Source organism: Mytilus edulis, chromosome 11 (genome assembly GCF_963676685.1).
Source record: "Mytilus edulis chromosome 11, xbMytEdul2.2, whole genome shotgun sequence".
NCBI classification, from domain to species: domain Eukaryota; kingdom Metazoa; phylum Mollusca; class Bivalvia; order Mytilida; family Mytilidae; genus Mytilus; species Mytilus edulis.
In genome coordinates, this window is record NC_092354.1 from 81,353,023 (window position 1) to 81,373,452 (window position 20,430).

The 20,430-nt window shown below is 32.7% G+C and overlaps 1 protein-coding gene across 1 annotated transcript; it reads right to left on the bottom strand.

The window, feature by feature from the left end:
• Positions 1-1,969: 1,969 nt before the first annotated feature.
• On the bottom strand, positions 1,970-15,686 carry LOC139494650 (uncharacterized). Its single transcript, XM_071282810.1, has 9 exons — positions 15,587-15,686; positions 12,800-12,952; positions 11,490-12,026; positions 10,877-10,980; positions 8,571-9,803; positions 8,149-8,179; positions 7,394-7,683; positions 6,926-6,953; positions 1,970-2,393 (listed from the first exon to the last, which is right to left on the bottom strand). Exons 1-9 carry the CDS (start codon positions 15,684-15,686, stop codon positions 2,107-2,109), a joined length of 2,763 nt encoding a protein of 920 aa, XP_071138911.1. The 3' UTR covers positions 1,970-2,106.
• Between the last annotated feature and the right edge of the window lie 4,744 nt (positions 15,687-20,430).

Consider the following 20,430-nt stretch of genomic DNA (forward strand, 5'->3'; position numbering starts at 1 on the left):
AGAATAAGAAGTGATTTCAAAGTTTCGAACGCCCCCATCAGTGTTCCAGCTAGGTTTTCAAAAGGGCAGGGTGCCAATCCTGAAAAAGGGCATTTAACGCGCGATATGATAATATGAAAAGGGCATATTTTAATAAAAGATGTTAATCAAACATTTGTGTTTATTCGTTGAATCACAGGTTATACAAGAACAACATCTTTAGCCCATATAGAACTCTATCTTTCTACTTTTAAGGCTGAAAAACTTGTCAAGCAGCTTGTCACACAAGTTTTTTTATCATTGCTTGGCACAGTTGAACTTTATATGCAGTATGTTTTGAAAGGAGATCTGTTTCATACTGTTTCTATGGTCTACCACATTTTACCAGTTTCACCTTTCTACCCCTGCTGTGCTTGATGGCAATACAGCACAAAACAGCTGTGCTCAGTAAATTCACAATTTTAGGATATAAAGCAACAGTGAAAAATAGTATCAAAAATAAAGACTACAGAAAAAGATGACCAAGGCACCCTACCAACACTGCTACTAAGACCCTCTTTAACTTTTCCCATAACTCAAAATAAATACCTAAACATATATATTCTTAAGCAAGAAGTATGGAGACACATTTTAGAATATGTAAATGGGTTACTTAATGCTAGGAAAAAAAATCAGATTGAGTTATCTTTCTTTATTCGGGTGTGCTCCTTCTTTGGAGGATTATAAACAGTACGTAAATATGATGTAAATATGATCACAATATGGCGGATGAATTTGTTATTTTCGTATCAAAAATGAAGGCAGTCAATGACAAATACGTCTGAATTTTCTGTTTATTTTACAGAAAACAAGTAAAACAATGTCTTCAACGAGTTTATAATGGTTTTCCAACTTTCTGTCATTACGTTTCTTCCATGAAACTACGGTAAACATCGCAAATTGTGCCCAAGTTGTTGTATGCACATTTCTTCAAAGATAATTGCCGACTGACCGATTCTATTTGAACGAATTAATGTTGATGATCATAATGACCCATCCGATCAACGGATTACCTATAACAACAGATTATGACACCAGTTGTAACCATTGATTAGCTTGGGGTGGTAAACAAAGTCATAATCTTTTCCCCAGGTAAAATTTAGTAATTAGCGTATCATATCAATACGCAAATTAATATGCAATCGATCTTCAAAAAAGGCAGGGCGCCCTGGAAACTGTAAAAAGGGCACAGGGCGCCACTCGGAAAAGGGCGGGCGCCGCGCCCTCTGAAAACGGCCTAGCTGGAACACTGCCCATGTAAAGTTGACTATACGTATAGAACTGATCTTTAAACGTATATGTTGGTCATATATATACTTTGAAGTATTTACTGTTTACATTTTAAGATTTTAAAATTTGGGCTTTTCTGATGAAGATTACTCAAGAAAAGCGATTATGATGTCCAAATTTAAAATTCTCATGCATGAAGTTTGTGTATAAGTTGGATTCCTTTTATTTGCACGTGAATTCCAAGTTCATTTGTCATTTATCAAAATAAGAATGTTGTTTGCATATGAAACAATAGTGTTTACGCTTGTTTGCTGAAAGAACAACATATTTGTCGGACGAAAAGATACGTTAGCAACAACTTAATCTAATGGCAACATTTCATCTGCTTGTATAAGCAACACGATTTCAAGTTAACAAACAAAAACAAACCTCCAAAAAAAAGTTCCAAAAGCGAAAGTCCATAAAAACTTACATAAGCAATATATAAACCAATGGAACGACTGGAAAAACCTGTCAGATTCCTGACTTGATACAGGCATTTTTTCGAAGAAAATACCAAAACATTTTTCTGTTGATATGTTAGGTAATATGAATTACACACATGTCGACCCTATATTTTTTCACGAGTATAGCTTGATGTTAGAGTCGTTCTGAAGACGTATACTAGTTATGAATAATATAAGAATCAGAATGAGTAGGGCAATAAAGAGAACATATTACAGTTATATATATAAAATACATTATAAAACTTTATATATATTATAATTGAAATAATAATTCAAAATTAGAAAGCAAAGCAAAGTCTAATATGTTGTCTTAATTCTACAGAAACCTCATGCTGGACATGTGTTGTTTATGTTACTTTGACATTTTCTGTAAATAATTCACCCCTCTTCCGTGTACGCGTTTAAGTGCCAGCATCAAACTATGGAATGTCTTTATTTTTGAAGTTGCCTTCCATTTCATTAATACATCTTCTATTAAACCAGGTAAATCTTTTGGAAATTTGAATAAACTGTTCTCAATTTCATCAAAGCTCACTCCCAGTTCTATTCCTAACTGAAGCGCACAGTTTCCTACCTTGTATGATAACTCTTTCAAAACTCCGTCACTTGGGGTTTGCTGGAGAGCGAAGTCTGCAATGTCTGACAAAATTGAATCAAATTAATTTATAGAACCGCATTAATACATTCACTTCACTTTTATTAAGCTATTAGTATCTAACAAGATATCTTATTAAGTATTAAGAAATCTTTAATTTTTATAAGATATCTTATTTAATTTGAAAGTAAATAAGATATCTCTATTAGTTTATAAGATATCTCTATTAGGTTATAAGATATCTCTATAAGTTAATAAGATATCTCTATTAATTAATAAGATATCTTATAAAGTATATAAGATATCTTATAAAGTATATAAGATATCTTATAAAGTATATAAGATATCTTATAAAGTATATAAGATATCTTACTTCTTTATAAATATATCTTTTAAATACATACTTTATAAGATATCTTATTAATTAATAGAGATATCTTATAAACTAATAGAGATATCTTATTAACTTATGGAGATATCTTATATATTAAATAAGATATCTTTATAACCAATTAAATAAGATATCTCTATAAGTTAATAAGATATCTCTAAAAGTTTATAAGATATCTCTATTAGTTTATAAGATATCTCTATAAGTTAATAAGATATCTCTATAAGTTAATAATATATCTCTAAAAGTTTATAATATATCTCTATTAGTCTATAATATATCTCTATAAGTTAATAAGATATCTCTATTAATTAATAAGATATCTTATAAAGTATTTAAGATATCTTACTTCTTTATAAAGATATCTTTTAAATACATACTTTATAAGATATCTTATTAATTAATAGAGATATCTTATAAACTAATAGAGATATCTTATTAATTAATAGAGATATCTTATTAATTAATAGAGATATCTTATAAACTAATAGAGATATCTTATTAACTTATGGAGATATCTTATTAAGTAAATAAGATATCTTTATTATTAAGTATATAAAAGATATCTAATATAGTTAATAAGATATCTTATAAATTAATAGAGATATCTTATATTTTAAATAAGATATCTTATATATTTAATAAGATATCTTTATAAACATTTTAATAAGATATCTTATTTAATATATAAGATATCTTATTTAATAAATCAGATATCTCAATTAATATATAAGATATCTCATTTTGTCATTATGAGATATCTTATTTAACTAAATAAGATATCTCGAAATTGAATAAATATAATAACGGCGTGCCATACTAGAATGCTGCAAAGTAAAAAATGCACGGCGAAGTTGTGTCAGTAAACAAATATACACAAATATAACATGAAATGATGTTGTGTTATTAAGGTAGCACAATACAAAGATTTTTTTCATCCCCAATAAGACAACTTTAACCTCATGTAATTTCATTCATCCAGAGGTAAGACAGAAAAAAGATTAATCTTTCAAATGCTGATAATCTCATTATGACATAATTATTACATTATTATTTATCATTTAATTAGTTGCTATATTGTGATGTCCACACTTGAATGAAACTTGCTCCTTTGTTATTCATAGCATCCCAAAATATTTTATAGATTCACGAACAACACAGTTTGACCTCCAAAACCGTGGCTTAGATTTTTCCTATTGTATTTCATTTTCTCATAAACCTTCAATGAAGTTTGCAACCTCATTTCAAAAAAGATCACACATGCACCATACGGATACTTCAGGATTGGCTTCTAATCATAAATCAATAATGTTTTGACCAGTAAGAAAGCATTTCATTTCAGCAATTCTAAATATATAAAGAAAATGCACACTCTATGCATCAAAAATCAGATCTGGCGGGAGATGTTATATCATTATTGACCTTGCTGTAAGTCAGTTGCTACTGATATTGTCATAACTCCGCCAACCATGATAAACCTTTACTATTAATGATCTCTGAAGTTTAATTACACATTGCATTTAATTTTTTCAATATGGATTTTATTCATTTAGCAAACAAAATAACATATTTTGTTTTTTGCGTTGGTACACAAAGTAAGTTATGCATGTGTACACAAAACATGCACAATTATCAGTTGGTCAGTCTAGAGGATCATTATGGGGGATTTTTAGATTTATTATTGTATCATAGATATAATAGTGACTATTATATCTATGATTGTATACAATGACAATTTTGTGTCTTACGCAAAGTAGATTTTTGTTTTCAGTTTTTCAGTGTGATAATGAATTATTTAATTTGTATTTTCTTTTTTAAAAGATTTAATATTTAAACATTTACCTCGGGAAATTCTAGTTTAAACATCAGAAACATTAATTGTTGTGCAATTATATTTGTTTAATATCTGTACATTTACATTTTGATTCCCGCTATATCTCCAAATAGATTTTTTTTCTCCTGGCAGCTCCAATTTGGAAATTTATTTTTATTTGGAAATCAATATCTTCATTTTTTCCATAAATTCATAATCCACCTCTTTTTTCATAACTGTTATTTTTATTGTTGGTCAGTGGTCATAAAGTTATCAAATGATTATATTGATTAAACACAAAGTACTGCTTACATATAAAAAAAGAAGATGTGGTATGATTGCCAATGAGACAACTATCTACAAAAGACCAAAATGACACAAACATTAACAACTATAGGTCACCGTACGGCCTTCAACAATGAGAAAAGTCCATACCGCATAGTCAGCTATAAAAGGCCCAGATAAGACAATGTAAAACAATTCAAACGAGAAAACTAACGGCCTTATTTACATGCTCTTATTTTGTATTAGTCAGACACATGCACTTGTTTATAAAACTAATTATCACCAAAAATCATTAACAGTGCAAAATACGCAAATGATATGTAAGTAAGTTTTTCTTCTGTGGTTTTGGGATATAAAAAAGTAACAAAAACAGCTGAAAATGAAATTTTGATAAAATTTACTTGCTTTTGTATTGTGCTACCTTAACTAAATGTTAAAAGTTCCAATCTTATTTCATTAAAGTAAGTGTTTCGATGAATAATCTATTTTCATGAATGAAAACGAGAGGCTATATTTGAACTGATATCATGATAGGTTATGAAATATCATGCATTGTCGGTATATTTAATTGCTACTTAGAATATGAGTTATCTGTCTCTTACAATGGCATGATGCGTTAATCGAAAGATATGTCGATGATAAAATATACTGCAAAAAATGTACTTTCATTGTGTCTTCATCTTGAATGTGTTCCTTTACGTATAAGTAAGCATATTTTTTTAAAAATAAGAACGCTGAGACAAACAAGAAGTAATTGTAACAGGATGCTGTTACGAAGTCTCCCAAACAAAGCTCCCATAACTCGCCATTCATATGGTCCCATGTTCATTTGATTTGATATTTTGTCCCATACAAGAATATATATGGCTTACGAGTAGGGATCTCCACCATTTACAAGTATTCAAACAGGAGGGGTGGTGGTGACCCCAGGGACTTTACCTACATTTCATTTGATTTGTTTTATTGTCCCCTACAAGAATATATATGGTTTAGGGGTGGGGATCTGCACCGTTTACAAGATAATAGCACATTCTCAAATTGAACAGGGTGGGGCGACCCCCAGGAACTTCCCTTTAATTTCATTTGATTAGCTTTATTGTCCCATACAAGAATATATATGGTTTAGGGGTGGGGATCTAGACCGTTTACAAGATGGTAGGACATTCTCAAATTGAACTAGGTGGGGCGACCCCCAGGAACTTCCCTTTAATTTCATTTGATTAGTTTTATTGTCCCATACAAGGGTATATATGGTTTAGGGGTGGGGATGTTGACTATTTACAAGTTTTCAAACAAGAGGGGGTGGGGTGACCCCCTAGGGACTTCCCTTTTATTTCATTTCATTTGTTTTATTGTCCCCGACAAGAATATATAGGGTTTAGGGGTTGGGATCTGGACCATTTACAAGATAATAGCACATTTTCAAATTGAACAGGGTGGGGATGACCCCCGGGGACCTCACTTTCATTTCATTTGATTTGTTTTATCGTCCCATTGAAGAATATATATGGTTTAGGGGTGGGGATCTGGACCGTTTACAAGATAAAAGCATATTTTCAAATTGAAGGGAGTGGGGATGAACCCCCAGGGACTTCCCCTATATTTCATGTGATTTGTTTTATTGTGCTGTAATCATTTCTGAAGACTGCATGTATCTATCACTTACATTTTTCAAGTTATGTTCATTTCAAAATTTTAGAAAATACCCTTTAATTGACCCCAATGCACAAACGAAAGATTGATGACTCACCTAGACATATTAGTTTACCATTTTATGAAATCCTAAGTCAATCTGACAAGCGGTTTTGGAGAAATGCTGCTGGCAAGTTCATTTTTAAAGTGGCGGAGGAAGAAGAGGAAGAAGAAGAAGAATAAAAATAATAAGAACTGAGCAAAAACAATAAGTCTCCAAACTTTGTTTGGGAAACTTAATAATTATAATACAAGTGTTTAAGACGTCTTATTATTTTACTTAACATAAATAAGAAAAAAGTACAACAGTTACTGATATATTTGCGAATAAAAAACCAACGATTTAGCCCAGAAAAAAAGCCAACTTTTATTTTGTTTTTCTAAAAAGTTCTCACCTAGTAACTTAGTTTCTTCTCTGAAAACCTGACAAAATACAATAGATATATTAATAACGACAGACACTATGTAGCTGAGTGATACGTATCATTTCAATCATTTGAATACAGATATGTCAATTTGTTAAAATTTTCGCCGCATATTTACACTCATAAAACATCGTTGGAGAATTGCAGGGTGGTTCAATCCATCTCACTTGTTGACTTGTAAAAAACTTAAGCTGTTTAACTTATCTTTACTATATTGATGGTTTGTGGTAAGTTTGGACTAACATTCAATGTTGACATTTCACCAGTGTGTCAATGATTACCAAGCAGTAATGTTATCAATATACAATGTTTAGATTTCTGTGGAAACTACATTTAGGCATGTCAGCAGGTGCTTCGACATAGTTAACGTTCCATAAGTATAAAAACGTGTAAACAAATGAAATATAATTGAAAAAAATCAACACACATATCCTGTACCTGACAAATAACATGGTTATCCAAATTCACTTTTTCCAATGCATTGGCAAGATCTTTCAAGGAAGGGTCTTCAAGGTCCGATAACTTAGTTTCCTTCCATTTCACAAGTGCCATTACTATTATCCCTTCACGACTATGACTTCCATACATGTCTAAAGTGTTTTCCCATTGCCTTGTTGTCATTCCCAATTGTAAATACAATTCTTGAAATGACTTTATTCCAATCTGACCTCCGAGTCTTACCAGATGCTTATCACTTGGTTCTGTTCTCAATTCACTGTAACTCAGACCTGCAAAATGTAACATGTGTTGTAGACAGTGGTAGGAAGGGCACATATTGATTCAACACAATGAACTTACTCAACCGGTTATATGAATAACAAGTTTGAAGTAATTATAAGCTTTACAAGCAGTGCATAGCAACATTTCTAGTTGTCAAAGTGTTTGTATCATTGAAGTTATAAAAATGAAAGCATAAAATCTGAATGTAGAAAGTCAATTTAGAAAGATTATGACTTATTCAAATAACATCTTCATTATTATTTTCAATTACTCATAAAATTGAAAATGGCAATGGGGAATGTGTCAAAGAGAGAACTTAAGAACAACAATTTAGCTATAACAATTGTGATTGGTGTTTTAAGTAAGCAGGATTTTTTAAACTTTTCTCCGGCATTCACATTTGTTTTGTTTGTTCTTATATATTTATCGTTTAGTTATGTATAACCGGATGCAATTGTGTTTTCTATACTTACCTTTACATTCAAATGCACACGTCTTTTGGGACTGAAAAAAATAAGATCATTATCTAGTTGTAATAAATTAAAAAACATGTGCACACTTTTGTGTAGTGTTACTATTACAGAAAAGATGTGAAAAAACATGTATATAACGAAATCGAGGTAGACGTTTAGTGAAAGGTATACAGCAGATAATCTTATTTCCCGAATGATATAATGTTAATTCCGAGGGCTCAACTAATAGATCTTCTAGTATCAAAGCAATATGTAGAGCCTGTAACTAGTATGATAAACTTTTATACACGTTTTAATTTTGATTGAATATATTTGACCTTAATATGAATACTTGCGTCATTAAAGTTTAATTTCATTACATTAGACGTAATTGATATAAACATGAAGCCTTACAGTGTGTTATGGTACTTGTATTGTCCTACCTTATCAAAGATCCAGTATAGTAAATATTTTGTTTCATGCTTTTTTTCCTTGTCACATGTCCAATAATCTGCTTCATTGACCTCTTCTACAGATTTGAAACATACACCTGTGCCACATGGAACACCTAGCACCAATGTGTATAGTTCTGATACTTTTGTTGGTTTGATTTTCTTACCGAAACTGTTAAAATAGAAGAGAAGAGCAGACTCCATGTTCTTGGTCAAACATTCCTGTATGCTTGCAGCAACATCCGGTGAGATATAGAGTAATGATTTCTGGTTTGTCAAGGATACCATTACTCGATTGTCTTCTAACCATATACTGAGTTCATCATCCTCACTGACGTTCATCACCGCAGCCTTGTGGTATAGACACGGTTTTCCATTTTCTTCTTTCAATGGCCAATTTATTATTGCTGCCCCAATTACTTTGTAAGCAAGAGCACTTGGAATGGAGTTTTGGGCTAATGCATATTCCAGACAAATTGTTCGTTCTCCATGATGTTGAAGGTTATTGAAGTCTGGTCGCGGGGTCTTGATCATGCATGGTACAAGGTACACACAAGTAGACGAAATTGTTAACGCCTTAGGGACTATCAGAATATCCAAATGGACTAGAAGCTGTATGACAAATTCTTTAATGGAATCATCTTGCATGTATTGATGGAAATGCTCTTGTTGCCATAGCTTCAGAAGGTCTGTTCGATAGATCTTACCTGTCTGTGCCAATGATTCCAGTATGAATTTAAGATTTTGGTCTGCTGGAAAGAACTTCTCATCCGTCACAAATGACCTCAAAATGTTAACCAGTGCAGGAGGGTGAATGATGATGCAGTTGTCTAAGCCATGGAGATTGTAATACATCAGTTTACCAAGGGAGTGTTGGACTAAAAGGAAGTCGTTCAGCTGATCTTCTTCTAAGGCCAAGTCGTCATTCAGCTTATTGACATTTCGTAGGTCTTCCTTTGTAATGATGTTTACATTTTTCATTCTCATATTGGAGATTTGCAACTCCAAAGGTACCCATTGCATAGGTCGTCGCTGGCCCCAAGACGATTGCTGCATTGCAAACAGGACAACTTGATCTGTCATGTGTTGTATTTCGGGGTCATTTTTATCAATTCCATTGATAAAATACACAGTATCCAGGTGTATGTGATGTATTTTCTCGTGATTGCAGAACATATGTTTAATCTCACAGATGAAATCTTCTTTCATCTTTTCAACGTCTTTCTGAAAGGACAATGAAAACCAATTCGAATAGCAAACATTGTTACCAGTGCACCAGTACCAACTGGCTTTAGCGTGGCTGTTTGAACAAGGGAATTGCCATGTGTTTGAAGAAATGTCATAGAATTAAGAGTTAATAACTGTTGTTCTCTTTTGGAAAGTTTTCTTACAGTATGATGAATAAAATAATATGACAATTTTGCAGGTTAAACGCTATTAAATGAATGCACGATAGAACTACATATGTTTATCCAAATGTATTCTGTAAATACAGTAGATTACCACATTGTATAGTAATAACTAAGTATAAATAAGAAGCAACAACATTTTACTGGCTTTTAAATTTCGCAGATCAATTTAAGATAAACAATCCTAGTGAAAACGACTGAGACATTCAATGAAACTCGAACACGAAAAATAGCAGATGGGTGTACAGGATAATAGTTATCAAAGATACCAGGATTATAATTTAATACGTCAGACGCGCGTTTCGTCTACATAAGACTCATCAGTGACGCTCAAATGAAAATAGTTATAAAGCCAAAAAAGTATAAAGTTGAAGAGCATCGAGGACCCAAAATTAAAAAAAAAGTGTGCCAAATACGGCTAAAAGGTTGTGAATCAATCAGATGTCATGCGAATACAGACACAGTCAAAATGGTCACGAAAGGAAAGTCTGTTAATTTACTATTCATTTATATTAAGATATTTGACCGTATCTCGAGAGTAATAATAGTCAACCTACTTATCATTACAAACATTTAAGTAGACCTATATCACTTACATTAGAAACTATTTATTTACGTGATTTTACTTTAATCCTTTAGTTGAATATCAATTCTTGTCTCAAATTTTCTTATTGTTATCATACATTACTTTTGGTTAAGGTGATGTAATGTCAGCACTGCTAATGTAGATATATAACCAGTATATATATAGACCTATAGCTAGTATACATAAACCTGTTGCCAACTTATACTTTGATACTTGATAGATATATGTGTGAACGTTTTAAAATACCAATATTACATGGTGTTCACGCTAGGAATAATCTATAGACTGTTATTTTATTTTACCTTACACTGGTCCCGATGTGTTGCTGCAAACATAATCATTGGCATAATGTCTTCAGTCTCTTCAGTGTAGGATAAAATGGAATCAACCCAGTGTTTAAGTATTGCTGAAATGAAATGTGAAACTAATAACCGACCTCAAATGACTTCAAGTCATAATATTGCCACACTTAAAAGCGAGGATTACAATTTATAAATAAATGAATAGATAGATAATCCAATAAAACTTCGAAAATTTATAAAATGAATCACTAAAGAACATATGAATACACCAACGTATTGTATATTGACCGAACTGAAATCCGTATTTGAATGACTCAGCATTTACCATGTTCCTTGTTCGCTTTTCTGTTTACAACGACTCTTTTCTGAAAACAAAACTGTTCTCAAAAACCAGTTAACCTTGTTCGCATGATTTCATTTATGAAAATTTTAATTCTGAAACAAAACCCATGCAAGAACATTGTTGGATATATGTCAGCTTTATATTCTTCTAAGAGTATAATATTGGAGAACATTTAAAAAGCCTCATTAACAACAAGAGTAATATATACTTTATATCAATCTTCAGATGTATGATTATATTAAGTATTAGCTACTGATAGGTTTTACTTACATGCAGCCGTAACCCCCTCTGGATATTCGTGCAGGTGTTTATGTAAACCAAATCTACCATCAAACATCAGTAAAAAAGATCCCCGGTGTTGTATGAACAGTTGATGAGTCATATCATATGATTTTTGTCCACCGAAATCGATAAGGTCAGATGGTGCTATTTTAATTCTGTATTGCCCGTTTCTCACTTCTTCTAGAATTTCCGATTGAAGTTGCAGTTTCTGAAAATCCAAAATTTGAATCTCGTCGACCGCTGGTGGTATACTTTTGCTCCACATGTCTGAACTATGATGTTCCAGGTGAGATTTAGTCATGGAAACATAAGTTTTAGTTGCACACGGGTCATTCGAAAATTTAGTTGTCTCGTTGTCGTCTTGTGTATATTTGGTTGATGATTTAGATGTTAATTCTGTTTCAACATCTGTGTTGACCTTTCTCACAATGCTTGCTGTTTCCTGTCTAGTAATCTGCTCGTATGTCGTACTGACATTAGGCTCACCTCGAAGAATTTTTGCCAAAATCTCATGTCCCCGTTCACCTAAAGCAGTTGTTCAATTTAAATAAATCGAAAAAACAAAGACCAAATTTCAAATCATACAACACAGATACAGTCATCATGTTTTTTACTGGTAAGTTTCTTTGATCATCAATCTACATTTGTAAACTGTGAAAACAATCTGGATTGTAAAGCCCTTATAATAATATACCATTTGAAGTCCATTAGATATTATCCCCTCTAACATAAACGCTGCTAACAGTCACATTTGTTGTTTTAGTAACGCGTTAAAACAATGCGATTATAACATTGCTTGTGTAGTTGCGTGTCGATAACGTCTTCTCAATACTACCATTTTGAAATCTGTCTAGACTTAGTATCAAAATGAATTAATCTCCTCGCAATAACCTTGTTCCTGCGTATTGTTGTAGTATAAGGGAGATGAATCAGTAGTATAAAGATCCGGTCCTTGGATTTTAAAATGTGTGAGATTTTGTCATTCCGTTGACTTATTGTACGATATCAGTTTTTGTCATTGTTGAAGGGCGCACAGTGAATTCTTGTTGTTGATCATGTAAGGCTAACCATTGAGTGATAAATTATTAGTTTGAGTGTCATTCGTTATCATGTTTACCACTTTATCTTTTGTTGTGATATTTCGACTATTGGAATGTATAGATACCTGGAGACGCTTACAGTATTATTTCTCTATGTAGGTGTATAATAAAATGGAATTAAAACATTGACAAATCTACGTGACGCAATTACAAAAAAAGGTCAACAAATAAACTTGATGAATCTTATGTCAAACACACCCTCTTGAAGTGGAACCATTTTCTTCCTTTCAATATCAATACCATTCCTGCCAAAGTAGATGACTAGTCCATCTGTCGAATTCCACTTAAGAGGAATTTCTTCGCCGATAAGAACACTTGCTAGAGTACTTTTTCCTGCTTTACAGGGACCACCTATTTATGAAATAAATTACCAGTTATAATAGTACCAATGAATATATTAAAGATATGTATAAAAAGAATATGTCAGCAGGTTCGCAATCTTCAGTCAATATTACACACTAATATTCCACGACAAGTAAATGTTGATCTTTCGAAATTTTATTTATAATACCTTCTGGTTCATTTTGAGTACGCATTTGGTTTTTGGGTCCTTACTAGTTATCTTTAACATTTGTTAACTGGTTCGCGGTGAACTTCCGTGAAATTTGTAACCAGTGCAATTAAAAGATAAATAAAACAAGCTTATATAAAAACAAAATGTTTTTACATCAATGACTCTTCACTTACACCCCAGTTCTATTGGTTTACTTCATAGTTTCTATTTCTGCAACAAGTGTTAATTGAATAGACCTTTTTTAACACATAGCTATGGATGTTGACCACAGAGTGCGACGAGCGGGGTTTCTATATCCCAAAACACAAGTCAGTTGTTATTCATAACTTTAGAAATTTTTGTTTTTAATAGCATGAGCACAAGAGATTACTAATAGTGTTCACTACAAGTTGTTTCAAGACATGAAATAAAAAACATATTTCAGGAAATTCCAAAAAGGGAAAAAGAATATTTAGCATCTATATATTTTTTTTAAAACTTGTCCAAATAACATACATGTTAATTTATTTGTAATCTACATTAAACATATATCGTATTCATTTTGACTAAGTATTATTCATAAGATAAATATTAATGTTTGTATTGTTAAAGACAAATGATGTCACCCAGAGGCGGATTCGGCCATTTCTAAGAGGGGGTCCAACCCATGACAAAGGGGGTTCTCACCATGTGATAACAATTAAAAGCATTACTCGTACAAAAGGGGGATGCCTTTACACTAACACACCCTTTGTATGTGTTCTGTTTAAGAAACATGTCGTATATATTAGTTTTATATGGCTTTGAACTAGCCTACATTAGACATGTCGAGGCCTTGCATAGCCAACCATAACGATGATGATGATGATGATGATGATGATGATGATGATGATGATGATGATGATGATGATGATGATGATGATGATGATGATGATGATGATGATGATGATGATGATGATGATGATGATGATGATGATGATGATGATGATGATGATGATGATGATGATGATGATGATGATGATGATGATGATGATGATGATGATGATGATGATGATGATGATGATGATGATGATGATGATGATGATGATGATGATGATGATGATGATGATGATGATGATGATGATGATGATGATGATGATGATGATGATGATGATGATGATGATGATGATGATGATGATGATGATGATGATGATGATGATGATGATGATGATGATGATGATGATGATGATGATGATGATGATGATGATGATGATGATGATGATGATGATGATGATGATGATGATGATGATGATGATGATGATGATGATGATGATGATGATGATGATGATGATGATGATGATGATGATGATGATGATGATGATGATGATGATGATGATGATGATGATGATGATGATGATGATGATGATGATGATGATTTTTCTACCTAAACTCAAACGGTGCTCGTAAGATTGAAATTCTCCACGTGACAGCATAGCATGGAACTCTCCACCATCAACCAACCAAGGAAGTTGAATATTCTTGTCTGACAAAAAATGAATTGAAAAAAAAGGTCGAATGATTATCGAGTATAGACAAAATAAAAATGCATTCACCAATTTCATAATACAAATAAACATTGAAATAAAGCAATCGTCAATTTAAAAAGGGATAATAGTTCTGGTGCAAATCGAAATAGAAAAGAAACGAAATGAAAACGAGAGGAAAAGAAACAAAGCGGAACGCAAACAAACGAAAGCAGCCAGAAAAAAACCAAATGAAACGAAATAGGATTCAACGAAACGAAAAGAAATAAAACGAAGTCAAATCAAAATGAATAATATATGTTATAATAACGATACGCACAATCTATATTTAATCGTTCCTTTTCATTCAAAGCCAAAAAAATAAAGTGTTAATTAGATGCATTCGGAAAATTTGGAATCTTTTGATCGAGCGTCACTGGTGAGTCTTTTGTAGACGAAACGCGAGTCTGGCAAATTTAGTCATGGTATCTATGATGAAATTATTTACAACCACTGGGTCGATGCCACTGCTGGTGGAGATTTATTTCCCCGAGGGTATCACCAGCCCAGTAGTCAGCACTTTTTGTGCTGACATGAATTATTATTGATATGGTTACATTTATAAATTAACTGTTTACAAAATATTGATTTTTTGAAATACTAAGGCTTTTCTACCTCAGGCATAGATGACCTGAATTTGGCAAAACTTTTAGGAATTTTGGTCCTCAATGCTCTTCAACTTCGTACTTTATTGTGACTTTTAACTTTTTTGGATTCGACGGTCACTGATGAGTCTTTTGTAGACGAAACGCGCGTCTGGCGTGTATACAAACTTTAGTCCTGGTATCTATGATGAGTTAATTGATACAGAGTCTTCTTTTAATAGTTATCAAAGGTACCAGGATTATATTTAGTACGCCAGACGCGCGTTTCGTCTACATAACTTATGTGATGTTTTGAGAACAGACCATAGTTACTCACTTTACTTACCAATTTCTGATTCGGGCTGTCCTGTATATGACAAGTTGGACTTCTCACTAGAATCTGTTGGTTTCTTCTTAGTTACACTCTTTTTATCTAACGCATTCATTTTGTCCTATATATATTTGATTATATCCTTCAAATTATGTTTCAAGATAATACATATAACCAACCAAATGTTATAATCAAATTTAGTCAAAAACCAAATATTAATTTGTTCACGAGACTGCACAGTATGGATTAATATGAAATATGCCTCCCGAAAAAAAAATAATAAGACATTGGCCAGAATGATAACAAAACCTAAAATAGGAATATATAAAAAAAATCAGCAGATCTAACCCCACCAAAATAGAGGTGTCCCGAAAGGATCAACAGTACATATGTCCCTAGCTTCTCCTGTCGTATTTTTTTTTATGGAAGTAAACATCATTTTGCATAGCGTAATATCAGAATCAATGGAAGAAGGAAGAAATTGCAAACATCTAAATAATTATGGATTCCGTACAACTATCAACAGTTTATTCATAAAGAACATTTGATGAAAAGTCCACGTTTAAATAAGTAACCCCCTTTATGGCCTCAACATTTTTGATAACACGTCTCTTGATGGATTCAGTCGAGGATTTTGCCAGGCAATGGACTAAGCGCGAGAAGGAAGACGTAGACACTCTTTCCGAATGGAGTACGGCAGTGAGGTCGTTGAGACAAATCATAATTAAGAAACTGAATGGGTCTATCAATGCCCATGCTACGTCAATCTTTAAAGACCCAAATGTTGCAAAAAAACTATCCTACCTCCATGACAAATATGTTGTTGTCCCCGCAGATAAAACCCCAAACAACATCGTTTTTGTGTGTAAAACTCATTACACTAACTGCTTGATATACGAATTAGGTATTGACAATTCACTTGGAAACTCAACATATACCCTCACGACACTTGCCAAAGGGGAAATCCTGGATAATCATAGGTCTGTTCTATTTTCCTTTGAAATATCAACCAAAGATGAAGAACTGGATCTTCCATCACTGTATTGGATACCAAAACTACATAAGTGTCCTTACAAACAACGATATATTGCTGGGTTTCCAAGTGCTCCATGAAACCCCTTTCTAAATTATTAACATCTGTTTTATCAGCAATCAAAGACGGGCTTCAAAGTTATTGTGAAACTGCCTATTCTAGAGGTTGCGTAAATCAGATGTAGGTACTTAAAAATTCCAAAGATGTTTTCGAATACATACAATCTAACTCTCATTCATCTTGTAATAGTATTAACACATTTGACTTTTCTACTCTTTACACAAGTATTCAACATTCCAAACTAAAAGACAAATTTAAAGAGTTGGTATTGCATTGCTTCATAAAAAAGAATGACCAACGTAGATACAAGTATCATTTAACTCTACTTTCCGCTAGATAGATGATGTTCTTTCACTAAATAATTCAAAATTTGGTGACTATGTGGAACCTATCTATCCTATCGAACTATAGATAAAGGATACTACAGATACAGTTAAGTCGGCCTCATATCTTGACTTACATCTAGAAATTGACAATGAGGGTCGATTGAAAACAAAACCTTACGACAAACGATATAATTTCACCTTTCCAATTGTGAATTTTCCATTTCTAAGGAGCAACATTCCAGCAGCACCTGCATACAGGGTATATATTTCCCAATTGATACGGTATTCCCTATCATGATTTTCTTGATAGAGTGTTGCTGCTCACAAGGAAGCTATTAAATCAAGAGTTCCAAATGGCGAAGTTGAAATCATCCCTTCGTAAAAATTACGGACGCCATCACGAGTTGGTTGTCCGTTATGGAATAACCGTTTCACAAATGATATCGGATATGTTCATTACGTCGTAACTACAACTCCCTTCCCTTTCATGAATGTGACCTACCTTTTTAGACTATTTACCGGATTTGTTATCACATAAACAACACGACGGGTGCCACATGTTGAGCAAGATCTGCTTACCCTTCCGGAGCACTTGAGATCACCCCTTGTTTTTGGTGGGGTTCGTGTTGCTTGTTCTTTAATTTTCTATGTTGTGTCATATGTACTATTGTTTGTCTGTGTGTCTTTTTCCTTTTTAGCCATGGCGTTGTCAGTATATTTTAAATTTATGAGTTTTACTGTCCCTTTGGTATCTTTCGTCCCTCTTTTATCAAGGAACTGAAAGAAAATGTAAGCACTGACATATCATTGTCAACTGTGAAATGTAAACTCCAGATGCAGATGTTGCTGGAATGTTGCTAATCATGAACGGAAATTACTCAATTTGAAAAAAAATGAAATCAATTCAATCTTTAGTCTTTAAGTCTTTTTATCAACCGACCCGATGTTAGTAAAGATATGAGGGAGAATTATTTTATTATGTTTTTTTTTCATTGGAATATACATGCATGTCGTAAAAAAATAGTCTCTTAACTTTCAGTAAAAGAGGGGCTAAAGATACCAGAGGGAGAGTCAGACTCATAGATAAAAAATTAACTGACAACGCAATGGCTACAAATGAAAAATACAAACAGACAAATGAAAAATACAAACAGACAAATGAAAGTACACATGACACAACATATTAAACTAAGAACTAATCAACACGTAAAGTATGTCATCTATGTAGTGGAACATTTAGTTTTTTACAAGACCTATGATATTCGCACAATATTGATATGAAATACGACATTCCAACATTTGACATCACATTGATTTATGCTAGTCCCGTTTGCTCATATATATGCTAAGGGATGTTAGCAAAAGAATATATCCTGTAGCAGTATATGTATAAAGTCGTATATTCCTTGTTAGTATACTACAGGATAAATCATAGTTGTTATATTTTATTTCATTAATATTGTTCAGCTAAGTCAAACGCAAAGAGAAGGCGAATAATGATTACATCAGGTCGTTGAACTCTTGCATCAACAAAGGAGTTTTTGCCTTGTGTTTATATACTCGAGGAAAAGGTTCCTTCTGTTAATGTCATGATCAAAAGATCGATATTTTGTAAGTTGACTTACAAGTATTATATAATCATCTGATGTTCAAAGTGTCTAATATCGAAACTCATTTTTCTTCAATATTTGAATGGTAAAACTCGCATTTACACGACCTTAGCATATGAAGTCATTTAAAAAATAGTAAGTTGACAGTAGTATGCGATACCTAAATGGCGCGGTACTTGTATAAACAATCAGTAAACATGGAAACTTATTATCGACATTCATACATATGTAGGCAATGATTGTTTACAACAATTCTAGATCTCATATCTACCAGTATCTGCTGTGCATAAATTAGTATGAAATATATATCCAATTGAACATATTTAGATTTTAAGCGATTCTATAAACACGAAAGTATAATTTCGGAACGAAATATATCATATACCTTTAGATAATGTACTGTGTCTCTGAAACTACTGAATTTCTCATTCTGCTGATTTAAGCTGATTTTTTCTCTTACTGCCAAATCATAAGGTATCATGCCCTGTAATAAAATGATATTTGTATTGATACATATTGTATTTACACTACAGGCTACACAACAGTATGGTAGCAATACATTTGTGTTGCAATGGAAACGGTTCGATCGATGTTGCAAACACACAAACTGTTGACGCTACCGGTTTCGTTCCTTAAGTAGTTCGTGCGATTCTCTCAGTATTGTGTTTGTTAGTTTGATTTCTATTTGGTAAAGCTTACGATTGTATTTAAATATCGGTAATTTAGTTGCCTGTATATTTACCGTACGAAGCTGACACATAACGGATTAGAGATGGCACCCAGATGGTTATATTAAAAAACAATAGTTTATATACAATGATATATGAATTGACAATAAAGCCGAAAATGCCAACATTCAAATGACTAAGCAAAGTAATCGTCGTCATTTTAACTTCATGACAATTAATGGTAGTGATTGATTTCCGAACAGATGGCTGTTTGTCTTACAGTAGGTGCCAACTTAAACAATCCAACCTAAAGCTAAAAACATCCACACACGCATATAAATATACATATTTGCGCAGCAGGAGAAACACTGAGATCAAATCTTAAATAGTATGTTATATTTTAACGAAAGTCAAAAACGGCTTACCTCAATATTTCGAGCCAACACATTGGCACCTAAACTAATCAAAGTTTTCACAGCACGATAGTCTCCTCGGTTCGCTGCTTGATGTAAAGCCGAATCACCCTAAAAAAGCATAACTCCCAATCGAAAAAATAATATCTTCAGTCAGACTTAAAATGATAAATATCATCAGGAGTAAACTAGTACAACTTCTTTAAATATATCAGACTTCTGCTTTAGTACACTAGACATGCATTTGTCCACGCTCGACTCACACATATGTGAAGACGTAATTAATTAAGAAGTACTAAATACCCATTTTTGTTGTATTCTCAAAAATCTTGGGGAATACGATGTTGTTAAATATTTATTAAACTTATCAGTTTAACCTTATTACAGACTAATAGACTATAATGCCAATACGGGTGTGACATGTTGCGAGGCACTGCCTACTCCTCCGGAGCACATGAGATTATCCCCAGTTTTAGTCACATTGTTAAAAAATATAGGTCAAAATACGATCTTCAACACAGAGCCTTGGAACATCCTTGATCATTTAAAGAAAGAGAATGTTTCATTATGAATAATTAAAAACAAAGAACTATCAAGTAAAAGAAATGAGGAAACGTCCGTTATAAAAGTCAACAAAATCAATACCTTTACCTCAAATGTGACATCCAATAATGACATTAAACACCGGACCTGACGACGAGTTCCAAATGTGATACAGAATATGCTTAAACTTCTATAATACTCGCTGT

Bases quoted from the DNA above. Each gene is read 5' to 3' on its own strand.
- LOC139494650 (XM_071282810.1), bottom strand. From the start codon at position 15,686: ATGAATGCGTTAGATAAAAAGAGTGTAACTAAGAAGAAACCAACAGAT. The intron at 10,981-11,489 runs GTAAGTAAAACC...ATTTCATTTCAG, and splicing joins AGAGGGGGTTACGGCTGCAT to CAATACTTAAACACTGGGTT. The intron at 9,804-10,876 runs GTAAAATAAAAT...TTGTCCTTTCAG, and splicing joins CACATCGGGACCAGTGTAAG to AAAGACGTTGAAAAGATGAA.